This window comes from Vanacampus margaritifer, chromosome 9 (genome assembly GCF_051991255.1).
Source record: "Vanacampus margaritifer isolate UIUO_Vmar chromosome 9, RoL_Vmar_1.0, whole genome shotgun sequence".
In the NCBI taxonomy this organism is placed as follows: Eukaryota; Metazoa; Chordata; class Actinopteri; order Syngnathiformes; family Syngnathidae; genus Vanacampus; species Vanacampus margaritifer.
The window spans coordinates 7,257,232-7,283,413 of record NC_135440.1 but is presented as its reverse complement, the minus strand read 5'-3'; the positions used below and the strand labels follow the sequence as shown (position 1 = coordinate 7,283,413).

The window sequence follows — 26,182 nt, the reverse complement described above, 5'->3', positions numbered from 1 at the left end:
AACAAGGGGTGGATTAAATAGTGTGTGGTTCACTGAATGGCCATGAAGTAAACTTTTAGGCATGTAAGTGCAACCATCTCAATTGGTCAACCATGTATTTGTGTATGGAAAGTGTCATTTGCATGAGAACTACTGCATAGCTGATGAAAAATCTGACATGTTGAGTATTTGCATTTTGACTGAACATGTAGTTATAAATGGTCAGTGTTGGGAACTTTACTTTAAAAAAATAGTTAATTACTCAGCTCAGTGTCCTAGTGGTACAGTGTCCGCCCTGAGACTGGGAGGTCGTGGGTTCAATTCCTGGCCGGGTCATACCAAAGACTATAAAAATGGGACCCATTGCCGCTCTGCTTGACACTCAGCAATTACGGTTGGAATTGGGAGGTTAGATCAACATATGATTCCCAAGCGCGGTTGCTGCTGCTGCTCACCGCTCCCTCAGGGGATGGGTCAAATGCGGAGAACAAATTTCGCCCCACTTATATCTTATCTTATCTTATCATTACCAGTGACGTCTCTGCATTTGGGGCCCCACCAGATGGTGCTGTTGAGCACTATGCAGGCTCATAATTGGTTTTCTTTATAACTAATCCATCCATCCATTTTCTTAACCGCTTATTCCTCACAAGGGTCGCGGGGGCGCTGGAGCCTATCACATCCGGCTTCGGGCAGCAGGCGGGGTACACCCTGAACTGGTTGCCAGCCAATCACAGGGCACACAGAGACGAACAACCACCCACACTCACAATCACACCTATGGACAATTTGGAGTGTTCAATTAACCTGCCATTCATGTCTTTGGAATGTGGGAGGAAACCGGAGTACCCGGAGAAAACCCACGCAAGCACGGGGAGAACATGCAAACTCCACCCAGGAAGGTCGAAGCCCAGACTCGATCTCAAGTCCTCTGCACTGGGAGGCGGACGTGCTAACCAGTCAACCACCGTGCCGCCCTAATAATAATAATAACATTGTATTTTTATTTTTTTATACAAGGAATCCAAATTATGTTCAGGCTATATAGGGTGTAACCATCACCAGCAATCCTAATAATACAAATAAAATATATACTGAACATATGGTGATTTGTGGCACATATGTCACCTATATGTAATTTGTGGACAGTCGTAGCACAGACGGTTAAGAGAAATACAATTGTTGGCGCTATTAATTACACTAGGTGTGTGTCGCTATGTGACTTGTCTTTATTACTGTCATGGTGCTTCTGGAGTCGCAATGTCCCGTAATGGTTCATGGTGGAACAGAATTGTCAACAAATCGCTCCTCAAGGCGGCCGTTTTTCAGCAAATCTCTACTGTTATTTTGATCTACGTCAGTCTTGTCAAAGTTGTCAAACCCCGAATGAGTTCCAGGCGAGGGACGTGGACTTGCTAAAATGCTAACATCATGTTCATTGTGAAGGAAGACACGCATTCCAGCCGTCAAGACACCCTTTATTGTGACGAGATGTGACAAAAAACACGCCCCTAACTGCACAAAAGACATTTTCATGAATGGACTTACTGGAACCTACTATAAGCTTACTTTGAGCCTTGAAACTAATAAATAAATTGTAACGCAACACATTTCACATACAATAACGACAACAGCGTTTCAAATATGGGGAGAATAATTCGTTAGATTAGTCCGTTTACCTAACGCCGTTATTCCCAACACTGTAAATGGTTCTAACAACATTTGGATTTTAAACATACAACAAATTAAAGAATGCAAAATTTGAATTGTTTGCCTGACTGTGATTGTCATGGGAAGACTGCTCAAGGTCTTCAACACTTAACTGGAGGTTCTTCTATGCGGTTTACACACTGCTTGATGGGTGACAAATGTCGTGTGAACTAACTGACTGACGTTTCTGACCCGGTCATAGCACACAAAGTCCAATAAATGTGTAGGAATGAAATCCACCGGTTCCTTTTGTAGTCATCTACCTGCTTCTTTCCAAGAGAAAATAGCAATGGTAGCATCTGATGATGAAATTGATTAGGTGGGCATTCTGTCAATACTGTCGGACTGTCTGCCTGTCCGTCACTAACGGACGCCCATTTTGCTGGTCAAAGACGAAAGACAGAAAAGTCTGTAAAACCGACGGACTAAGCACCAACAGAAATGTTTTTTTGTGGTTAGGGTTAGTCGTCTCTCTTTCTGCCTCTCCGTCCCTCCTTGCCTCTCTCCCCCTCCATCCGTCCGTCCGTCCCTCCCTCTCTCTCTCTCTCTCCCCCTCCCTACCTCCCTCCCTCCCTCCCTCCCTCTCTCTCTCTCCCCCTCCGTCCATCCCTCCCTCCCTCTCTCTCTCCCCTCTGTTTCTCTCTCTCCCCACCCTACCTCCCTCTCTCCCCCTCCCTCCCTCTCGATGTAAGCCCCACTTATTTCTGACCAAGCCACGCCCACTTCCGTTTTAGACCACGCCCCTCAGAATAGTGACAGATAATTTAGATGGTTGAACAGATACAGATACAGGTAGTGGTGTACTCGCTCATCCCAATTGAATATGCTTCCAAGTCTGCTCCTTTTTTGGTCGTTTTTCAGTCCTATATACCACAATGACATTGTTCCATATTGTTTTTATTTCACCAATCAGGTCTGATGAAAACTGTCAGATGAACTGCACAGGCAATAAGTGTAGACACCTTAAGTATATGGACGTGCTACAGAATGAGATAGTCGCAGCATAGTCACCGGAGAGAGGAAATGGAAGGCTTGCAGAGGCCGGCAGTAGAGATCCAGGCGGCTTGGTACATAGTTCAGTGTCACAGGTGAGCAAATGACAGAAAGAACATAGTCAAAGAGAAATATTTAGCGCCGATAGACTAGCAAGCAGAGTGTGGAACAATGAACTGAGACGCAAGATAAGTACTTCAAATTGCACTTACTCGCAGTACTTGGATGAATGGCCTTGGCTTCAATCCACCTCTGATACTGTGGTGTGTGGCTCATCAAAATCCTGAGGAGGAAGTGTTCACACACCAGTGAATATGCAATGTAAAAGAATCTTTTTGCATTGTTTCCAGTTGCAATGAGATGATTGCATGGAAGTAAAGGCGTAAATATATCAGCATATGAGATGTCGCCAAGACAACCCCAAACCTCCTCTTCGTCTTCATTGTCCCATCTTTAGTTGAATCCCTCTCAGGGTATAAAATATCCCTTTGTGGTTGCCATTAACATTCACCCAGGAAGCTCAATCAGTAGCCAATTCTGGTTTTTCCCTCCTTTTATAATTAGGCTCCAGGCAGTGTGGGATAAGGCCGAGCATTTTGGCTGAGAAGACCCTCAGAGATGGGAGTTTGTGGTTTGGAAAGTCTTGGCTGGAAGGACCAACCGGATTTTGGAGCCAGCAACTTGCCTTTCTCAGATGTGAATCATGTCCTACACAGTGACAAAGTTCGCAGACAAGATGAGAACTCAGACGTGTGCATGGCCAAGGATTCTGTCAGAAAGCAACTATATAAAAAAAAAAAAGTCTCGCATTTCCGCTGGCTGGCTTCTTAAAAAATATTGAAGCCTTCTCGTGAGGCGCGTGGACAAAAGCCTATAAGGAGAACATCCTCTGCCTCAAGTCAATTGCTTAAATTCCAATTCATGTTTACATTGTTGGAACACTCACGCCAAATTGAATTGACCGCCACCAGGCTCAAGCTGACACAAAGGCATGCCTGCATACTGTAACATTTAACACTTTCAGAATCCAAATTCAACCAAGTGTGGTTTGGTAAGCCTTTAAGTGAAAAACTGCTTCCAAATATCAAATGGTTTGCATTCATATTCATTTAAAAGATTAAAGGTTAAACCAAGAGGAGATCAGTGCTCATAAATAAGGTAACTAAACAATACTGTGAAGTCTGACAGTATGATTTACAACATACCATTATTATTTCAGTATTTTTATTAGTGCTGTCAAACAATTACACTTTAATCACATATTAGAATTTAAAAGGCTTTTTATCAACATTTTATGCCCACCAAATTTGAAGAGCATCTGTTATGTGTTAATTCTTTCGACATTTAACTCATTCACTCCCAGCCATTTTCACTGAAGCAATCCCGTTCGCTCCCGGGATAAGGCCCACAAAATGTTATGTTCTATTGGTATAAAAATAATTCAAATAATTATATATTATTATTATTTATATAATTACAAATAAAAATAATAATAATAATAATTCAAACTTTCTTTTGGTAGGTTTGGTAGGTTGGTGGAACCTACCAAAAGAAAGATTGAAGTCTCTTCTTTCTTCAGGAAAAAAAAGTACATTTCTATCTGTTCCGTTTTGCAGCAATTAGCATTACAATATAGCTAAGTTTCATTATTCACAAATCTGTTAAGAACTGTGGGTAAATTATCTTTTTTCAATTAAATAAATTTTTTTTTTTTTTGGTTGATCTCTTTTGCTCTGCTACAACCTGCTGGCCGTTTTTTTGTAATAATTACTATTTCATCAACCCTTCTCTGCAGTTGAGAGGCTGCATCAAAGCCTTCTGTATGCTCTAGCATAAAAAAAACCCCAACAACAACACATGTATAAATTCGTTTTTAGGATACTTAAGACATTTAAAATAGAACGCATTTATAAATTTTGGGGAGCAAATGAGTTAATGTTATGAGGACGTCTTCAACATTTTTTGATCCACTGCACACGCTCATCATCTTTTTCTAATCAGTTAATTACTTGCATAATTATTAAAATGGTAAAAAATTACCCCAGTAGTATAACATAAACAAATTTTCTAAATGTCACTGTTACTTTAATGCATGTAGTTATGATTATTGCTCAAACACAACCTGGGCTACCTTTAACGGAAACATCCGCTATCAAGCTAAAGGATTATTTGCGGTCAAAATCAATAGTGCATAATACATGATTAATAACTTGATAGCACTAATTTTTAATAGGCTTTTTTCTTTTTAATACATTAGATTTACTTCTATGTTCTCCACTGGCTCACATCGGTTTTCTGTGTGTACTCGTGGTTAATTGAATACTTTAAATTGTTCTTAGGTGGGAATGTAAGTGCAAATTGTTGCTGGGCAGGCAACCAGTCCAGGCATGTACGCCGCCTCTTACCTGAAGTCTGCTGAGATAGGCCATAGATTGACCATTCATTGTTTGTCGCTGTGGGAACTGTCCATGGCAGCTGGCAACATGCGGCAATTAATATTTATCGACAGAGTGGGGGGCTGGCCCGAAATGCCTGTTCACGAAACCCCCGATAGTGTCAGGTTACAGTCCCCTTCCCCCTAAACTCCAACTGCTTTCCCGGGAGAATACTTCTAAGACCTCCTCAATTCCACCGACACGCCTTCCTTTGAGCAAGCAGAGTCTGGGGATACTGAGGTGTGCTCTCTCCTCTTGTATCACTGGAGTCAAAGTCACTGAGGTGAGCGGGGTTCAGGCGGTTACCCGCGCCTCTACGTCAATTCCTTTAAGTTTCAGCTTTGCAACCATACTCCCCCCGGAACCCAAAGACTTGGTGGTTTTCCTGGGCGCTGCCCGGCGGGTCATAGGAATAAAGCCGCCGGATCGCGAGTCAGCATCGTTTACGGTCGGAACTACAACGGTATCTGATAGTCTTCGAACCTCCGATTTTCGTTCTTGATTAATGAAAACATTCTTGGCAGATGCTTTCGCCCTGGCCCGTCTTGCGCCGGTCCAAGAATTTCACCTCTAGTGGCGCAATACGAATGCCCCCGGCCGTCCCTCTCAATCATATGCCCCAGTTCAGGAGGGAAAACCCACAAAATAGAACTGGGGTCCTATTCCATCATTCCTAGCTGCGCTATGCGAGGCCGGTCGCGGGACTGCTTTGAACACTCAAATTTTTTCAAAGTAAACGCTTCGGGTCCCGAGGCAGGACACCGCAGTCAAGGGCATCCCGGGGGCTGCCGAGAGGCAGGGGCTGGGACAGACGGTGGCTACGAGCTTTTTAACTGCAGCAACTTTAAGATACGCTATTGGAGCCGCGGTGGGGGGCTCCTTGATACCAAGGCCCTGGGGGTGGATGAGATCCGTCCAGAGTTCTTCAAGGCTCTGGATATTGTGGGGTGGGTTGACACTGGTCCTGGTTGACACGCCTCTACAATAACGCATGGACATCGGGGACAGTGCCTCAAGATTAGGGTCATGGTCGCCCTTTTTAAGAAGAGGTCCAGAGGGTGTGTTCTAACTACAGATGGATCATACTCTTGCTAGAGAAGAGGGTTTGTCGGGAAGTCGAATCTCAGATTCAGGAGAAGAAATCGTCCTGGCCGTGGAACAGTGGACCAGCTCTACACCCTTAGCAAGGTCTTCGAGGGTGCATGGGAGTTTGCCCAAACAGTCTACGTGTGTTTTGCATGTCTCACCAGCAGCAGGCCCTGGAGATGACCCAGGACTAGCTGGAAAGACTCGGCTCGCCTGGGTACGTCTTGTGATCCCGGAGGAGCTCGACTAAGTGGCTGGGGAGAGGGAAGTCTGGGCTTCCCTTCTAAAGCTACTGCCCCCGCGACCCAAACCCGGATAAGCGGTAGTAAATGGATAAATAAATGGGTTTCCGAAATGTCTTCCAATCAAGACCCAAATTTGAAATTTGACTCCTCCTTGAGACCCAAATATACAAAATATGAATACAATGCCTCTTAAGTATGACAATACACAAAAAAAAAGTACTTTTGCGAACTTCTGCCCAACGTTAAGTAAAACAGCCCCCCCCCCCCCCAAAAAGGGTTATTGACCGTAAGATTTGGAAATTCTGTTCTAATGAATTAATGATGGCACTAGATGAAAACTAGAACCACTTAAGCTTTCACAAACTATCCTTACAGGATGATGAATGAGAGTATCAAAATTCTAAGTAAATTATCCAGTAGTTGCCGCTGTTTGAAAACACAATATTGCTTTTGAGGACGTTACCACCAAGCATGTGAGATGAATCTTCTGGAAAATATGAATTTCTATACCCCGATACAGTCAAACTCCTCAAATTTACATTAGCAGATTGTACATTTTCAAGACCACATGTGACAATTTGGAGATTATAAGTGGAGGCACAAGGTGATCTCTATATCACATGCATCAATCATCCTCATCCACTGCTTATGCATCTTAAATTGCATATCCTGTGCAGGACGGAGAGAAGAATGTGCAAAGTGCCCGTCGATCACAGAAAAGCATGATTGTTTTCCATAAAAAATATAATTTCTTAGAAACTAGGACTTCACTTGAACTTTGTAGTTTCCCTTTATGTTGGCAAAAGTATTGGTAACATTGTGTGCAGCGATAACAATCATCACCTTTGGTACTGCTACAATACAGCTATTCAAAGTGTATGCTCAGCCAACCGGCCAGCAAAGAGCGGCACAGAACAAGTTCATACCGTTCAGCAGGGGGGCAAACCTCTTTGGTAATACAAGATTATAGGGAGTACTAACCCTTAATCTCTTCCACACAATAAGATGAGCCATTAGTTTAGGGTGCTTCTCCTCTAACCTTCGGGTGTCCACCATTATCCTACTGTAGACAAGGAAAGGATGCAACAGTTTATTCAGGCTCAACAATATCCCACTGCAGGGCCAAAAACATTTTTCTTTACTCAAAAAAAAAAGTTTGGACAGTACTTAGGAAAGCAAAGGAATGAAGGCCCAGAGTTTATTGATAAATGATGTGGAACCCACTATTTTTGATCATTAATTCAAAGCTGAAGACAAGCTGGACGTAACAATCCATGCAGTCCAAAGTTTAAAGCAACACAGCAGCAAAAGCAAACTTCCAGGTGACTGCTATCACTCAACTCTGAAAGGTTCCACCTGCAAACATTTTTCCTCCAGACTACAGATGGCACTATTGTCTCAGTATGTTTGTAGTGTCTCATTCAGGTGGCCCATCACCAAAATTTCATGAATAGCTTCAAGTCTTAATCTTGCTAGTCATAATCTGCACATTCTATGTGCAAATAGTGTAACACCAGGTCAGCACTGAGGTTTTGGGTTTGAATAAGGCTCTGGCCTTCCTATACGGAGTTTGCTAGATGGTAGAAAATATATGACGTAAACTCCAGAAAACCAAATAATATCAAAGACTGGCATACAAATGTAAATTCACATTACACCAAAATTTGTACGGGTGAGTGAGTGGCATTTTACGACTTAAAATCATTTGGCCCCATTTTGATAGACAACTCTGTGTAAAAGGCGGCACCTAAAACACAGAATGTTCCGGGAATGTTTTAGTTCTGCTTTCCAATTCAATGCAGACTGTTCTCAGATGTATTCCAAATACAATGACAGAAACATTATACAGTGTGCTCAAGTTGATGCAGCTGCTGCCTTGGATAACTGAAAGGGAGAATTTTGGAATTGTCTATTCACACCCAATCCTGCTAAAGCAAGTATCAATGAGCCGCACCCTTGTAAAACACTTCAATAAATGGAAATGTAGCAGAAAACACAATAACGAAACACCCAAAGAAAATGTGTTAAGTTCAGTTCAACTTTTATTAAGACATTTGACTAGATTTAACAAAAAGGCCAGTTTTCTTACATATCAATCAGTGCAGACTAGTCTCCACTGTCTCGATAAATAGCACGTACTATAAATCATTTTCTCTGTCTTGTCCACGATTTAGCCTGCTTGGTCAACTGAATGTAAAACAAAACAAGTTAGACTACTTGGGAATTGTACCACAATATACCAAATGGAAGGACAAATGTTTTCATTTGAGAAGAAGCAACACTCTACCATTATCCATATCAATTTCAGCCAATTACCAGAGCCAAACTTGAAAGGGCACAAAACAAAACAAAGCAATGTTAGATTAAGTTTCCCTTCAAGTCATTGGCTATTTGAGCTGCCATGTGGCCCCTAGAGCACGTAGTCATCAAAAGGAGAAAGGAGAAAGGAGGAAGGTCTTGGTGGAGGACACCTAGGACATGGTTATCTGCATGGATTCCAGCATCTCCTCCACTGCCTTGACAGAGCACTTGTTCTCCTTGGACCCGCGACCAGCCAGCTGCATATATCAAAAGAAGGACCACAATTGTAAGAAAGAGGAGAGAAAGGCGACATAGGTTCAAGTCTTTCTACCAGTGAAAATAATAACTACACGTGATTTTAAGTGTGAGCACAAGCAAAAACATCTATTTTACTTGAACTCTATGTCGGCATTTTACTTTAACGACTTGATGAGCAATCATGTAAAGACAAATACAAATACTATGACTGGAAACAGTTGCATAAATGCTGTTTTATTTTTGTTCTCCGTGTCAGCTCCCAGGCAGGCTCAGTCCTCTTCCGAGGCCTCCAGTATTAGCACCCAACACAAATTTTTGCACTGCCTCCAAAGGAAGTGCTGCAGATTGTGATCCAAAACGCGTACATAATCACTCATCCATACACGTACTGTACATGAGCACACTTTTTCAACCCAATTAAACTTGTCCTGCTGACTGGGGCATGTCCTCAAAGAACAGCAAAAGATTAAGTCAACATCCTTAACCTTCGGCCATTCTTAACTGGGGGACAGAGCAAGAGGGTCAGGCCAATTAAATGCAATTTGCTCACTATTCAAAGGCTGCAATGTGATGAATGTTCAATCGGATGTTTTTTTTTTTTTGCTCATGTTTTTTGTCTTCTGGCTCCCAACAAAGCAATTAATCACATTGTCCGCTCACATTCTATATTGACATTTTTAACTTACAAAATGGTGCTTTGCCAGTGTGGTTACAGCCACAAACTTTATGCATACAGTATTAATTAATGATGGTATATTATGAAGGCAAATAATCTCAATCTTTTTGTTAAACAGGAAAGGCTTGATAAAAAAAATACAGATCAGTTAAAGTAGACTTTTCATTAAAGCGATAAGAGGGACAGAAAAAGAGCCAGTCAAGATGGTGACAATTGACAAGTGACAATTAAAATGTGCTCTTAAGCAAGAGAACACATTCTGACGTGTTATCCATGGTAAGAAAGGATCCCGATAACTAAAATAACTAATTATAGCTTTCACGCACTACCCCAGATAAGGGCAACGCTGATGATTAGGAGAGTCACATGTTTTATCCATAGCATACACTGTATATGTGCACATTGGGGGGAAAAAAAAACATGTTAGTACGTCTGTTAATGAAAACAAAAACCCACAATGATCACAATAAAATAAAATAACTGAAAAACACAATGGGAAAAAAATTATCAATACAAATCAGATATTGCTTTTGAATTGTGATTGAACAAAATCATAAAAAAATAATAAAATAAAAAATAAAAAATGAAACAGACCTAGACAAAAACGATCCAGCCCCTGGCAAAAAATATGAGATCAACGCTTCAAAGAATAATCATTTAAAATGTTTCATTTTAGAGAAAAAGGCAATTCACTGATGTTGCACAAAACTATTTTAATTAAAGCCACATTTTGAAGAAATACTAAAAAGTATATATATAAAAGAACGGGGGAAAAACAGTTGTAATCACTATTGTTTTTTAATCAAGTAGAGGGGGAAAAATATGGAATCGCTCAATTTTGGGAGAGGAAAAAAATTATCATGGAATCATGAAAACAAACACTGTTAGGAAACATCAAGGAGTTCAAGGCAAAAATGACTACAAGAATTGCCTTTTCACATCAGGACGCTCTATTGACGAGCCGCCACTGTTATGAGCTATGTGTCGACAATGATGCTAAGCTAATGTCCATGCTCTATTGCCTTTTCTGGGAGTGTCAGCCCTACCAACATGGTTAACACGCATATACACGCATTGTTTTTATTGGGAAGGTCTTTACTGCCAGCATGGCTGCCACATTTAAATAATGGTTAACTTGAATTTACATCATTCAGTTAACTACAAAATAAAAAGATACGTTGTTCACTTTTTCCACAAAACATGTTACAAAAATGAACTGAAACATTGCCCTAACAGCAAGGTTCGGACCACACCACGGATTAATTAATTGTCCCTTCTAACTCCTGTTTGTTACTGACCTTCGTATCAGTCCATTCAATTTGTCATTCGTCTCTTTGCAGCCACATTCAGGGACGTGGCTACAGTCCCATTTACCTTAAACTATAATGTGCAACTGCAGTTGCAGGAACATCAAACTGCTTGGAGATGTTCTTAAAGCTTTAACCTTTAACATGCTTGCCTTTATGAGAAGACTAAGAACAATCTTGTGCTGAATTGTTAACATATTGTATAAAACACTTAGTATCCATTTGAGTTGTCTGAATTTTTGGACACGCTCTAAAAACAGTTGGGTCAAAAGTAACCCAATTATGGATCAAAAATGGACCGATCTAATTTATGGTTCAATTGAACCTAACTATTTGGGTTGTTTTATACAAAATGACCCAAATTATTATTATTTTTAGCCAAGTAGAGGATCTGTCAATTTTTGACAAAAACCAAGCCCACGTAAACACATAAGCTTTCTGGCCTTTGGCGGCCCTCCCTCACTATACACACTGCCCTCCATAAATATTGGCACCCATGATTAACATGTGTTGTTTAGCTTCAAATAAATTCCATTCCAACAAAAGTGAATAGTTTGCTTAGTTCACGTAAAAAGACCCCCAGCAGTTTTTCTTAAATAGTGGAAAAAATGCACACACAAAAGTCTCATTTATGCAGACTCTTAATTTTCACATTGAGTAATAAACCTTCAATGCAACACGATTGCGTCTTGTATAGGAAATGTCCCTAATGTGGGACTAACAAAGGTTATCTAATCTAGACAGAGAACTTCGTAATGACCTGCAAACCTGATGAACTTGCCTGTGTTTTGTATTTATTTTTATTTTTTATTTTTTTATAAATGTGTTCCTGTGTAATTTCAACCATTACAATTTAGACCCCATTCCATAGCATCCACCTATTATGCGGGCCACATAGTGGGAGAATGTGGGCTGTATGCCTCTAGTTGCCCACGCCTGGCTGAAAGTTTTCATTTATTTATTTAAGCCCTCAGTTGTGCTCAAGCATTAGAAAACAGGAACTGTCACTGAACTAACAATTTCCATGGCCTACGGTTTTTTCCTCTCTCTTCTGTAAAACTTCATCATAAACAGAGCAGTTGGCTAAGGTGTACAATTGGCTCTGAAATTTCCAAGTGTGACTCATTCAGCTGGATTTAGGGTGTGCTGTAATGATCATTGCATTGCATCGCCTTGATGCGTATGCGGCAGATCTGAGGCAATTATCTTCTCAGCCTGAGGTGTGAGCACTATTTTCAAACACACGGAATAGACAAGACAGACCTTATTATAGAATGATGCCGCAGCAGGAGTTCATGGTCTGTGACAGAGGACCTGACCAGAGAACCGTGAGTTTTGCAGCTCTAGAGTAAAGGCATCGATACACCAATCTGACGTGCCGACCATCAGACCGACGCCACAGGCAGTAGGCATCGGTCACATTTGGCTGTCGTTGGATTGGTGTATAGAGGCCTTAGGAGGAAAGTCCATGTTGGGCTTTTAATGCACCAGCATTTACAGCCCACATGTCTCCAGGTATTTAACACATCAACTAACCACATAACTAAGGACTTTTCCCCACGTTTAATAAATGGGTCCCTTCCAACTTGACCTCTTGCTGACGTCTGTTCCCACTTGCACTCACCTGCCTACCTTTTTTTCTCTGAGCTATGACAATCACCAGGTACCGAAGTCTAATAAATGTGGACGACTGGCATGAAAAAGTCTTTAAAGGAGTCATCAATCAGCAAGCCCAAAGCCACAGCAGCCTGCAGCTGTCTGAGGCCCACACAGTGACTATGTTTACATGCAGTCAATATTCGGGTTACGGTCAGAATTCCGGTTTCTGAAACAATAGAGTAACACATTTACATGCGTGGCGGACAGTTACACCCGTTTACATGCTCATTGGTGCTCAATTGTAATAACCCGTTCGGACCGCGACGCACGGACAACGTAATTAAAGTACGTAAATAACATTATTTCCGCTTTTAACTTACTAAACGTTCAATAAAAGACATATTTATGTCACTCACCACACTAAATAAAGTAGTCTGTTTCTTCCTCAGAGTGTGGTTATTTGCTGCGAGCATCATGTTTGTTGACACCGGCTTGAGTATTTCTGGTGGGTGACACGCCAGAAGCATGGACTTATATACAGTCCCTGACAAAAGTCTTGTCGCTTATCCATTTTGTAGAAACACCAGCTTATAACCTGACTTTTAATTAACCCATTGGTTTTGGAAATGGCTCATATAAAAGCTAAAACCCTCCCAAATGATGTTTAATATACAAAAATAAAATTGCTTCACTGAAGAAATTTTGATCATTTAATGAACACAGAAAGGTCAGATTTTGGCAAGACAAAAAATTTGTCGCCTACAAAAAGTCATGTGAAAATGGAACAAATAATTGACTTCAAATACAAAAAAAAGTTACATAACATCAGAGAATGAAGTAGTGGTGCTGTGAGATCCATATCTAATATCTTGCGGTTCGGCAATGATTCATACAAGTAATCAGGAATAGCAAAGAAAGCAGTCTTACATGCCTCCCAGAGTTCATCAAGATTATTTGGTTTGGTCTTCCATGCTTCCTCTTTGATTCTACCCCAGACATGCTCAATGATGTTCATGTCTGGCCAGTCTTGGAGCACCTTGATCTTCTTCGCCTTGAGGAACTTTGATGTAGAGATGGAAGTATGCGATGGAGCGCCATCCTGCTGCATGGATGCAGTCCTTCAAGCTCATGGAAGTCATACAAGATATTAGATATGGATCTCACAGCACCACTACTTCATTCTCTGATGTTATGTAACTTGTTTTTTGTATTTGAAGTCTATTATTTGTTCCATTTTCACATGACTTTTTGTAGGCGACAAAACTTTTGTCTTGCCAAAATCTGACCTTTCTGTGTTTATTAAATGATCAAAATTTCTTCAGTGAAGCAAATTTATTTTTGTATATTAAACATCATTTGGGAGGGTTTTATCTTTTATATGAGCCATTTCCAAAACCAATGGGTTAATTAAAAGTCAGGTTATAAGCTGGTGTTTCTACAAAATGGATAAGCGACAAGACTTTTGTCAGGGACTGTAGTTGTATTTACTGTATATATATATATATATATATATATATATATATATATAGGGGCAAACTGTGGTGTTTTCGCCATAGAAACATAAAATATCGTGAAAACGCAGCGGAGAAATCAATGTATTTAAGCGAGGCTCCTTTAGCGGGTAGGACGGAGCTGCGCAAGTCGTTACTACATAGACCAAGATTCCTTGCGAATCAAATAAGCAAGGAAGAAAAAAAGAAGACGAAGAAGAAAATAGCGAGAATGCGCACAGCGAAAAAACAATGCCCCGTTCGATCAAGGTATTCCGAATGTGTTTATATGAGCAAGAATTCCGGTTATGAAAGGGGTAACCCAAGGGGTCTTATGCGGGTTATTGTGCGTGTTTACATGGCCTTACAAAACCCCAATATTGCCAATATTCGTGTTTTAAAATGGTTATTGCCTGCATGTAAACGTTTTCAGTGACTCCCTTTAAAGAGCTCTGCAGTCCTTATAAAGTCCTTATAAATTAAACCAGCCATGAAAACGCAGGTATACTGATACTGTACGAGTCCAAATAGTACAGAGCAAAGAGAGGAAGATCACTTCAAATCATATTTCTTCAAGAACAAAAAAAAATCATGTTTTGACAATGAGTCCACTGGCTTTCAAGTAGGGTTTAAGTATTTGTGAGTTCAACCAGAAAAACTCAAGTAGGAGGGGGAACGAAGGAACCCAATGCAGCCCCCCATCACCACCCTTCCCCCCCAAAAAGGAGAGCCTATTGCAGTCTATCATTTTCTGATATTTATTACACCATTCAAGCCTTATTTTGTTTTAAATCGTTTTGGATGGTTGGAAAACTGCAGGCATCCAAGCATATTTGGCGACCGAAATAAACAATTCTAATTGTGTTCATCTGCAATCAATTACCCAGAAGGAAATATCCCCCCACTTGCTAACTGTTCAATTGAAAAATAACATTGCATTACTCCTTTTCAGGGAATACAGTGAAGTGCAAAGACTTAAAATAAATTTAGCTGTGTTTTCTGTAAATGCCCCATTTTATCCAACTGTGTCTCAGTCTGAACATGAGAGGGTACAATGTAAAAGGAGCATGTTGATAACAGCCAAGGTAGAATATAGACAGGAAGAAGTAAAACCATATGCCTAATGGATACTTAAAAGTAGCTCTATGTGCTTTTGTGCTGATCTGCAACTAAAGCAAATAATTAATATGATTGATTGTTGTGAATACCACACCGACCAAACCTGACTGAATAGGTAGCTCAGGCAGCATTGATTGGCACACTGTGAAACTGTGACAACTCTGTTAACGCTCACGCAACGAAGCAACCTGCTAAAGCTAATGTATTGTGTTAATGCGTGCTCAAGACCCATGACAGACTTTGGATCTCGGCAGTAATCGACAGATTAGTTTAGCTTCAACAAATGCTTCTACTAGGAGAAGCGAGTAAATGTATTGTGAGGGATACACGTTTACGTTCTACAAAACGGTGGATATCTCAAATACTGTGTGCCACTTTGCACTGGATTTAGTCGCTATTTCTCTTTTCTTTTTTTACACATAATACCATGAAGTCCTAATAATATGACAGCTGTCTATTCAAAGCTTCAGAAAAAAATGTGAGTATGAGCCTTAAAATAGAAGGAATAGTTTTTAGTTTGCTGTGGTCCATTGCAAAGCTCATTGATCATGTCACTGGCGGTGGGGGGGACGGATGGGCTGGGGTAAATTTCCTCATTGAAAACCAATCATCAACTAAGGTAGTGCTGGTGCTGAAGGATTTTTTCCCAATTGCAACACATTCGTCAACGGGGGTGGGGGGGGGGCAGTGCAATGGAAATTTTAACGGCTCGGAAAGCATTCGTCAACACAGGTGGCCGAGGGCGCTGACGAAGATTCATGATCGGAAATCACTGGCTTAATTTTCACACACGCCCTACACCCTAATTTGGATGCCCCACCTGCACGCCACTGCAGGTGACGCGGTGGTGGTGAGATGAATTAAAATGCTGCTACAGTGCACATTCTTTGTTGAAAGCAAATTCTGCTCATTTTTAATTCTAGTGGAAATTAAACCAACCAATTAGACCCACTTCACAATGTTCAAAGGTGTCCAAAGTTGCTTCAGTCCATAAATGACAGGCATCTGCTCTTTAGAACCCTGACTAAAAATATGTCACTGTTCTGTTGCTGTTGATGATGTTACCACTAAACTCATTTGGTAAATTATTTTTTTAAGAATGTTAATTCATTTTGATATTTGAAACCAGGCCTCTAAATTAACTTTTTTTTTTTTTTATGACTAGCCAATGTGGCTGGTGACTCTCTAAAGTTACTAGCCAAACACAATTTCCACCAGCCAATTTTTTTTCCCCCAGTGAAAATGTTCCCAGATTTTTTTCATTTTCAAAGCCTCTGAACATAAAGTAACAACAGTATGTCTATGGCAGCATTGTGGTTTTAAGAGATCGATGTAGGCCTAAGTTAGAGATGTGCATGTCAATTTTGGTGGGGGGGTTGGTTGTAGTTAACACGCTAAGATTTTTATAGTGAGCGTCTATGGGTAGTAAGGCCGAATGCCAATATAATCCAAAATGCTGTGGAGATTGTTTTTATATTTTCAGAGGTTGAACTAGGCATACGACTTTAATTTAGGCCTGCATCAATCTCTTAAAATAGCAATATGATCGGTTTGTTTTTGTTTACAATTGGCCGTCCCCACCCCCACACACACACACAGTCTTTCATAAAGTACAAAAGTAACCGCTAACATTGTTGTCAATGATGATGATGGCAACGTGTGTTTGTGTTTTTGGGTGTCATAATTCCAGTAATGACCAAGTTTCCGGTGAGGGCTCGTTTGCTTGTAGCAGCATCAAAAAGCACAGATTCCCTCGTAGGAGGCGGCGTTAAGTTAATCCAAAGGAAAAGGCTTGGAACAGCCTCGGGTTTCGGGCATGTGGCACTTTAGCCCCAACGTGAAATCCTCTGAGGTAAAATGCAAGTGTAGACTTGCGTGCTACCCTTTCCTGATTATAAAATGTGGTCTTTAATCCTGCCGAATCGCTCGAATCCACTTCTGTTTTAGTTCCGTGTTGCAGGGAAACAAATGAAATGAAAGGTAAGGCTGCTTTAATAAAGTTTCAAAAGCAGCAAGAGCATCCCAGTACGGTACAGTGCCTTTTACTTTTCACCCTCGTCGTCGTTTTATTCGCTGTGAATGACACCGGAAATTGATGCGGACAACGTTCACTTAACTTTCGGGTGTTGTGAAACTATAATCATGAACTCCGACTAATTGTGATAATTTAAAAGTGCTTTGTGGAGTTTGTCACTTTTTTACTCATGACTACCACCTCTGTCTGAAAGAGTAACTGCAGCCTCTTTGTCAAGCTCGTGTTTGGTGCACGTGCGAGTTCGTGCACGTGCGAGCCTTGTTAGGGTTAGATTCATGGAGTCAAAGACTTTTTAAGGTTCTGCAGGAAACCTGAAATTACAAAAAACTCTCTACACTTGATTAGTGGGGATGCTGTAACAAGTACGACAATGCTTTCAGGACCAGACAGCAGAAATAAAACGATGCAAGTAGTGTATATAATCTTGATGTCACTCACCTTATACGCTCTATTTATTTGATTGGCAGCCCAGGCAGAATACTTTATGTTGTCCTTTTTCACCTTGGCACTAACCTTTGGACTGGCAGCTATGTGACTAGCAGACTAGATAGAGGAAAAAGCACACGAGAGAACAAGGGATGTGGTATTTTATTAAAACTTGCATAAATAAAGGCGCACGATACTTAGCGCTACAGTTTTCCATTTTCTCTACCGACCACACTAATCAGAAAAGCAGCAGAGGAAAAAAGCAAGCCTTGACTAAGATGGGCAATGTTGTTAATGGCAAGGAAATAGTGGCAAGTTTATACATGCTTCCTTTGTATACAGTGTCAATTAGGGATGTCTCGATCCGATCACGTGGTTGCTGACTCGACCGGAATCGGACATTGTCTCCCAATCAGGACTCAGATAAATATATGAGGTTATTTTTTATTAAATCTGGAGTTGGGCAGTGGCACAGCGACACAGTGACACTTCATTTTCCACACAGTGCGTGCGTCATGGCGTCACTTTACTACAGTGACACTATTAATGCCATCGAGTGTAGTTTTGTTTAAAAAAAAAATCTCCTTAATTAAATGACGAGGTATCGGATCGGGACTCGGAATCGGCTAATCTTAAAATGAGGTGAGTCAGACTCTGGTCCAAAAAAGTGTGATCGGGACATCCCTAGTATTAATTCATAGGGGACAAATTTCTCCAGCACAAATTTCTTCAGATTAATGAAATAACTCTATATGCAAAATACTGTATGTTGCCACACATGTGAATTACAGTCTGCATGAATTGATGGCTAGCCTCCAAAACACACATTCCATGTCTTTCCCATGTTCCTACCATCATCTCCACACAGCACACGAAGAGGGTTTACCCTGTCTGCATTTTAAAGTCCTCCCAACCAGAATGCTAAAATTGTAACTACATGCCATTCTGCATGGTCCTTTTTTTCATAAAATGGTTTTGGCTGCTGCATTTCTTTATTCCTGTTTTCATTTTTGCTTTTTAACTCCAACAGAAACCTCAATTTAGATGATGTCAACCCAGACAGGCTATCCCTGTATGACAAAGTGCACTATTATGGAGGGGAATCCCCACACGTGTTGTAAATAACTTAGCCGCAGCCCAACTGTGGTCAGTGCTACCAGTCTGTCTTTGGAATTGTCAAAGTTGGTGCAAGCTGGTGAAAGTTCCCTGCACTTTCACCGACCTTCTTGCACCTGTCAACATGTGGACCAGTAAGACTTGCTGACAGAACACACTCAAACCGATCTGCAGATAATAAAGTATAAAATCTCGCCTAAAGTACTCAGTTAAGACTTAAGTGTTGCCGGATGATGTCAGGAAACCATGAGGTCTGTTCTGTCTCCAAGCAAATATAAATGTTAAAGGAAGCAAGTGTCTCCATTTAGCTCAACTCTATTCCTCATACTTGCTTCTGAGCCTTCTGAGTGTTTCAGAAGTATGCTGTTTCAAATTGTTTGGATTATATGAAGAATGCCAGTGCTGCACAAGGAAAACAGAAGGTCTTTCTGTGTTTGACCTGCTTCTCCAATGTACCTTTAATTTCCAAGCACCCCTCCGTTTGTGTTCTTATGTCAGGTCTCACTTTCAGATGCTGTGCTGGCTAAAGCAAACAACATCCGGTTTAAACAAATGAAATTACCAGTGGGCTGTTTGGTCAAAACTATAATCAAAGTGGCACCTGGTTGGATCATTTTTCCAGGGATTCCTGCTCTCCCTTTCAAACCATGACTACTTTATTTATTCAAGTCATCATCATAAAAAAGTTCCCGACAAGGGGGTATTATTACTTAAAGAGTTCCAGTGGGGAAGACTTTCCGATGCTTGCGTTCACCATCTGAGTCAGCAATGAGGTGACCTGTCTAAGAGCCCCTTCTTCCCCCCCTTAAAAACATACACTAGCGGACACACTGAATTGCGTGGTACTTGGCACACCTAGAGGCCAGCCTCAACACTGACAAACCACAAGGCTAAAAAAAATGTCTATTTTTGTTTCTTCTGTCCTGTTTTCTATCCCAATTTCCCCCCATGCAAACCAGTAACTCACCATATACAGACCAAACAATGCTCTCATGTTTCTGTTGTTCAACCTCAGAGCCTGGGCAAAATACTTTCTAGACAGCTCCAGGTTTTCCAAGCCTCCCTGAGTGTACTTTACCTGTGAGGAAAAATGTTAAGGAAAACAATAAGCTATGCATAGTCGTCGTATCAGCAAGTAATGGCAGTATGACACAGAGTAAACACTTCTTTTATGAGCCACTATTCTCTGAAACAATGCTAAGAGTGTGCCTGTCTTCTTAGTGTTGTAGAGGAAGCTATAGTCACAGAGGCTTAACGTTTACTCCATAGTTCATCTCTATGCTTCATGACAGATGTCCAGATGGTTACTTACTTCAGCATACTGCTCACAATACAAGTGATTGTGAGGATTGGTCATCATCAGCTCCTCAAGACAAAATGCTGCTTTTCCATAACTGTGAAAGAGAAGGAAAACAGTACAATTGATATAGCTGAGGGATTGACATTGCTTGCTTTTCTGAACTGTGAAGCAACAATATATTTGCAAATACGGTACAAAGTGAAATGAAAACCATGACCGTGTCATATTGACACACACAGACACACACGATTTATATTAATGATCCAGTGATGCCCCTACAATAAAAACTATTGACAAGTATCAGCTGGCACAAATACTTATACTCAGATGGCATCCTTTCTCAGTAGTAGAATGCCAAGTCTTTACCTCACAACACTGCTGCTCTCCACTTTCAAAAAGCATGTATTTTCTTTTACTTTCGGTGAACAGACAAACCTAACTAAAATAACAATAATGAAAGAACTTTTCTTAACAGCGTCCACAGTGTTTCTCTGCTAGCATGCAGCGCTTACACTATGACAACATGGACGTAAACAAAAACAATTGAGAGGCTATAAAAAAAAAATCCCATACATGTACTTGGAGTGCCTAATAGACTGCAGGATACAATTCTGTTGACATTTTTAGGGACACATGTATGGAAATAGCATCTCAAATTAACAGTGACGGTTTTGTTTTTACATATCAGTGGTGTCAGGGCGGAACCTTATAAGTCCCAATTCGGTGAATATCTTATTTAAAAAAAAAATAAAAAAATACTGTTTGTGAGTCCACACGTATGGATGTTAGTTTTACAAATTACTGACCAATCTAAAGTATTTAAAATATTTGTTTTAATTTCGACCCGACGCCAGCGTTATGTATTTTTCCCCAAAGGGAACATTTTTGTTAATATAATGGTGTGAAATGTTTGTACATTTAAAATGCTTAATTTATTTTTTTTTTAAATGGACATTCTCTCCAAGAGGAAGCACTTTTATTTTCACGTTATCAAAGAACATTATTATTATTGCATGCCCGTGACCTTTCATCCTTCATAGCGGCACTGCATGAAAAACAGCCATCATTGTGTGTAAGATATTGTCTTGGTATACGTTTGGTATATTGGTATATGTTTACAGAGTCCTAAGAAGGGCTACTAATTATTTGTGCTCCTCATAATGTCAGAACACTATAAAAGTATAGGGGGAAAACATATTGACACTGTGATGTACTGTATGTAGAAATTTTTTTGGGGGGGGGGTTAATGTGTATTATAAAAACACAATTGTCACAAAGTGTTCCCAAATATGTTAAATTAATATTTAACAATTCAGGTAGCATTTTGGTGTGGTCCTCTGCAACTAACTTCAGTTTTTCACATGGCCTCAATCTTTTTTGCATTATAGACCGCTTTCATGTTATGACGTATTTTAACAGACCGTTGAAGCCGCGGCTCAAGGAGATCGAGATGGCCGTTTTGTCGGCGGTGTCCCCGCCTTCAGCAACCACTTGAGTAACGAGTCTAGCAACCATTTGCATCAGAGCTAGTAAAGTCAAGCAAGCCAGCCACCATAATGTTTCTTCATACAAAGCAAAGCGCCGCGAAATTAGCTAATGATACCGTATATTGACATGAACACCTGAGAGGTATTTTATTCTGAAGTTAGCCTTAGGACGCAATCGTGGCTACTGACTTGACTTCGACTTACAGGCACAATGAGCTAATCAAATCTGGCATGCACATGACTATTTTCACTACGCATGAGCACCTGCACACTGCTTATGTGCACCCGATTATGTTAATGCTTTACATTATAGTGTGAATTAAGTTTTAGGTTATAGCGCCCAGATTTAACGGCCACAACAGCTATTTAAACCTTGCCATAGTAACTGGCTGAAAGATTAACAGGATAGAAGGGGAAAGGAAGGTGGGAACAGAGAATGAAAGAAATAAACAGGGGGAGGGGGTTTCACAAAAAGGGAGATCAGAGGGCTCAGAAAGTTGGGGGCTGCTTACAATTACCACTTCCTCTCCATAAAGACTTTCAGATGTGCTCGTGCAGTGGCCCTGGCTTGCAACAGAGTCTGTTCCATTAGCCCCAAACAAGAATCTTTTAACAGGGCCAGACTCTTACCTCTTCTTTTCACTCAAAGACGTCTCACAGCACCATCACTACACTACTCTCCATGACTGCGCTGAAGCTCACTCAATACCACAGTTCTTGAGCAAGTCAGTAGCCACAATATGAACAATACTTTAAAATTATCATTATTAGGGATGTAACGAAATCCAAACATCACAATACAATATCACGATGTGAAGCTATCGATACAATAATTATCATGATCTTGTGGAGAGGTAGGCGATAATTTTGTGAACAACAATTAGTTCATGCTTAAAAAAAAAAAAAGGCACAATATTGTGCTTTTGTACAAAACAGCAATACAATTAACCACCCACAATCTCAGTGCTACTCTCACTGGTGTATGAATGGTGCGAATATTTGGTGGTGGTCGGCGGGGCCGTAGGTGCACACCGGCAGCCTGCTCCAGGGCAGTTGTGGCTACTAAAGTAGTTTACCGCCATCATTCATTCATTAGTGCTCCAGCGAGGGTCGGGGAATCCCGTCCCTGTTCGTTGAGCTGTCCATATGAACCATTTTTTTCCAATGCTGGCGATCTTGTGCCAGCTGCTCTGCATCCGTTGACATCAAACATCGGGTGCGGGGCTTTCCTCGTGGTCATCTCCAACCAGCAACCTTTGGGTCAAACTGGAGGATGGCTCGTATAGGATGGTCTGGGAGCAGACGAAGGACATGGCCAAACCAGCGGGTGCGACGTTGTGCAACCAAGAAAGATGCTCGGGGCTGACGCGTGCAGGTTCGAAGCACTTCATTGAAGACTCTCTGGGGCCACCTGATGTTCTCGACGGTCAGGGGGCATGTTTCTGAGGCATAAAACAGGATGGAGAGTATGGCGGAGTTGTAAATCTTTGTCTTGCATGAGATGGTCTGGTGCAGTGCAGATGCTGCCAGGGCTCGTCTGCGAATAATCTCTGGTTTTAAGTCACCGTTATCTGTCACCATGGACCCCAGATAGACAAAGTTCTTGACAGGCTCTACAATGTCACTACCAATAAGAATAGGAGGTGGATCTGGCCCATCGCCGACGTACATTAAGTTGGTTTTAGTCCATCTCACTTGGAGCAGAGCTGTACTTCCTCCAGTTTACCGCCACCAGTGTGAATGTGTGAGTGCATGAATAATGTATCCACTGTAAAGAATCTTTGAGTGTCTAGAAAAGGGCTATATAAATCTGATGCATTATTATTATTATCATTATTATTAATAACAACACTCAATATTGAGGCACTTACTTGACTATTGCATGCTACACATATTGACTCTGTTCGAAATTCGGGTTACATTGCCAGCGTAGGAACGGAACTCCGCCATAACTTGAGGACTCCCTGTATATTATTTATTTGGTTGCTACTAAAATAACTATGAGATTCATTTTTCAAAAATTATTTCCAGTTTAATACATTTTGTAGGAACTTTATTTGGACGTACGCCGCCATTGTTATTTACGGTGCAACGCATTCAGTGCGTACTGACGTAGAATGCCGTATGAAGAAAAGTAAGGTAATCTTCGTAGTAGGGCTGGGCAATATGGTCAAAAAATAAAATCTCGATTTTTACAGACATTCAGGATGATTACGGTTTTAATCTAATAAACCCAACGAACATTTATTTAAAGGTTTCATTAATTCAAAAATAATTCCTGTGCAAAATGTTAAAACAACAATAATGTATACCGATTCTAAATTAGTTTTAGCATAAATTTGAAATTCATAGTTTTTAATTAAGTAATTGGCAGCTATTGTAAACATGTCTTGTCAACTCACAAAAATATTTGAATGTTACAGAACATAAGAACAACATCCTTTAATAACCTAGAAGACAAAATTAGATTTCACGATTTAGCAAATTTTCAACGATTCGATTTTTAAAATGACGATGTTTCGAATTATATCGTTTTATCACGCAGCCCTACCTCATGGCGTTTATAAAGAAAGAACATGCGATTGGGAGAGTAACCCTCCCCCACGTCGTGCTCTCGTCATTCACCCGACGCATTCAAGAGTTTTAATCGGCCCTTTAGGAACGATTCGGAGACTTACCTTGCTCTAGTGCTTCTAGTAAAAAAATTTTTTTAGCTTGGAGCCCTGCTAGACTTTAAACAAGTGCTTTGTACATTTTTAGGTTCCACGATGTTATGAGACAACAGTTTATTTCCTCACCTTACAACTCCATAATTTAGTTTTGTTTTGTTGTTGTTTTTTTGCTGAATTAATTTTTATTTCAAACATGCATAAAAAGAAAAAACGAAAGAAAAAATACCTAAGAAAAAAAAAACATATAAAGCAAATCTGGGGAAAATGTGCCACCACCTTTTCCTGAGAATTACACCCTAAGTGTTGTCTCTTACCGTCTGTCCGGAAAAAAAGTGATGATAATGCTATGATTTCCGGAAGAGGGGGAGGGGAAATGGGGAGTTTCAGCCTCACAATAAAGAAAACAATGAACAAGAAATTCACATGCCTGGAGATAAGGGGTGGGAGTGAAATTAAAAGTGTTTGGATAAACTGGGAGATAATCTGCTCACCCCTGGATTTCCTCTAGCTATGATCGCAATTAAGCCTCCCCTATAAAGGCTTGAAAATTTCAATAAGTAGGTATCTTTCAATGGTGCACATTCCTTCTACCACTGCTTTCAAACCAGAGCAACCAAGACACCATTAAGCCTACGCATGCAAACAGTGCACACACACAGTAAAACTACAGATAATACTTCAAGGGGACACACAATTAGCACTTGTTCAAATGTTGTTGTCCATCTAGTGACTCACCTTGGTAACAAACTATCAGTAAAGAGGCAGCATAATCCTGCTCATATGTAGGTGGCAACTGAAATCCTAATTAAAGTTCTTGTACACGCTAAACATGGACAGAGTTCAATTCAAACCCCTGGTTGAGAAAGCCTCAAAATAATTTTCAAATGTGCTCATTCAAGTGCCTTCTAAGGTTCAATATACAGCTTTCGTATTGTGAAGTGAAGTTGAAGTAAAATACATTTCACAGTTAGTCTCACCAACTTTCTATTTTATCTACACGCCAAACAATGGCATGCACTTCTTACTCCACTAAAAGTTTTGTTGCTTTAATTGGGTTTTTCACAGCAATCATCTCTACAGAAAACACAGACAAAACAAATAATGATAGCTGGAGTATACCAGTAATTAAAAAACGGTCCAACAAAACAGATATAACAAATAGACAAAAAAATAGATAGAGAATGTGTAATAAAACAAAAACATCTATTGATAAAGAGAGATCAGACCTGAGTACATTTATCTTTCCTTTTTCATACAAAAAAAAATCCCAAAGCACAACCAGTTATTTGTAATTGTCAGTACTATATAGAGACAAAGGTTCGAGGGAATTGAACAAACTAATGAAAATAATAAATGAGCACATCAGACTCTTATTTAATGAGGCTTAATTTGTCCAATTGGAGTTGCCAAAGCGTGACGTCATTGGCCACTGGCGGTCTTCAGGTTAGAGGCAGACAGGTTTGCATTTTTCTAGCAGCTAACATCCAATCAGAGTGATCACCATTTATCATACTGCAATTGATGGCACTTTCATTCAAGTCATATCTAAAACGCACAATGACTAACTTCGTCACAATTCTCAACTGCTTTCTACTTAGGTTTGTTCCTGCTTGTATTATAAACATATTTTGCATTTTATTTCATGAAACCATGAGAGTGAATGGTCTCTCAACAATGACTTCTCACCCATGTAAAATTTTAAATGGTACTTAAAGGTGTATGTGTCTTCTCAAAAAGTAGAAGCCAAACGTCAGTTTGTCACTTTTTTTTAAAATGTGCTTGCCGCTTGACCATTCTACCAGCACTCATGCTCATCCCGGGGAAACGCCTACACTGTAAAAATGGAGTGATATTTACTTGGGAAAAAAAACTTGTAAAGGTTGATTCGCTTAGAAATTTTAAGTACATTTTGCACGGAGTTTAACTAGAAACTTTACTAGATTTTTTT

The 26,182-nt window shown here is 40.4% G+C and overlaps 1 protein-coding gene across 2 annotated transcripts in view; it reads right to left on the bottom strand.

Annotated features, from left to right (window-relative positions):
- Positions 1-8,472: 8,472 nt before the first annotated feature.
- Positions 8,473-26,182, bottom strand: part of emc2 (ER membrane protein complex subunit 2) — a 44,189-nt gene continuing 26,479 nt past the window's right edge. For both annotated transcript variants that reach the window (XM_077575774.1, XM_077575775.1), the window contains exons 8-11: positions 20,088-20,169; positions 19,743-19,853; positions 17,672-17,776; positions 8,473-9,006 (exon numbers count right to left, since the gene is read on the bottom strand). In XM_077575774.1, the coding sequence (XP_077431900.1) occupies positions 8,920-9,006; positions 17,672-17,776; positions 19,743-19,853; positions 20,088-20,169 (385 nt within the window). In that variant the 3' untranslated portion in view covers positions 8,473-8,919. The remainder of the gene's footprint in view (positions 9,007-17,671; positions 17,777-19,742; positions 19,854-20,087; positions 20,170-26,182) is intronic.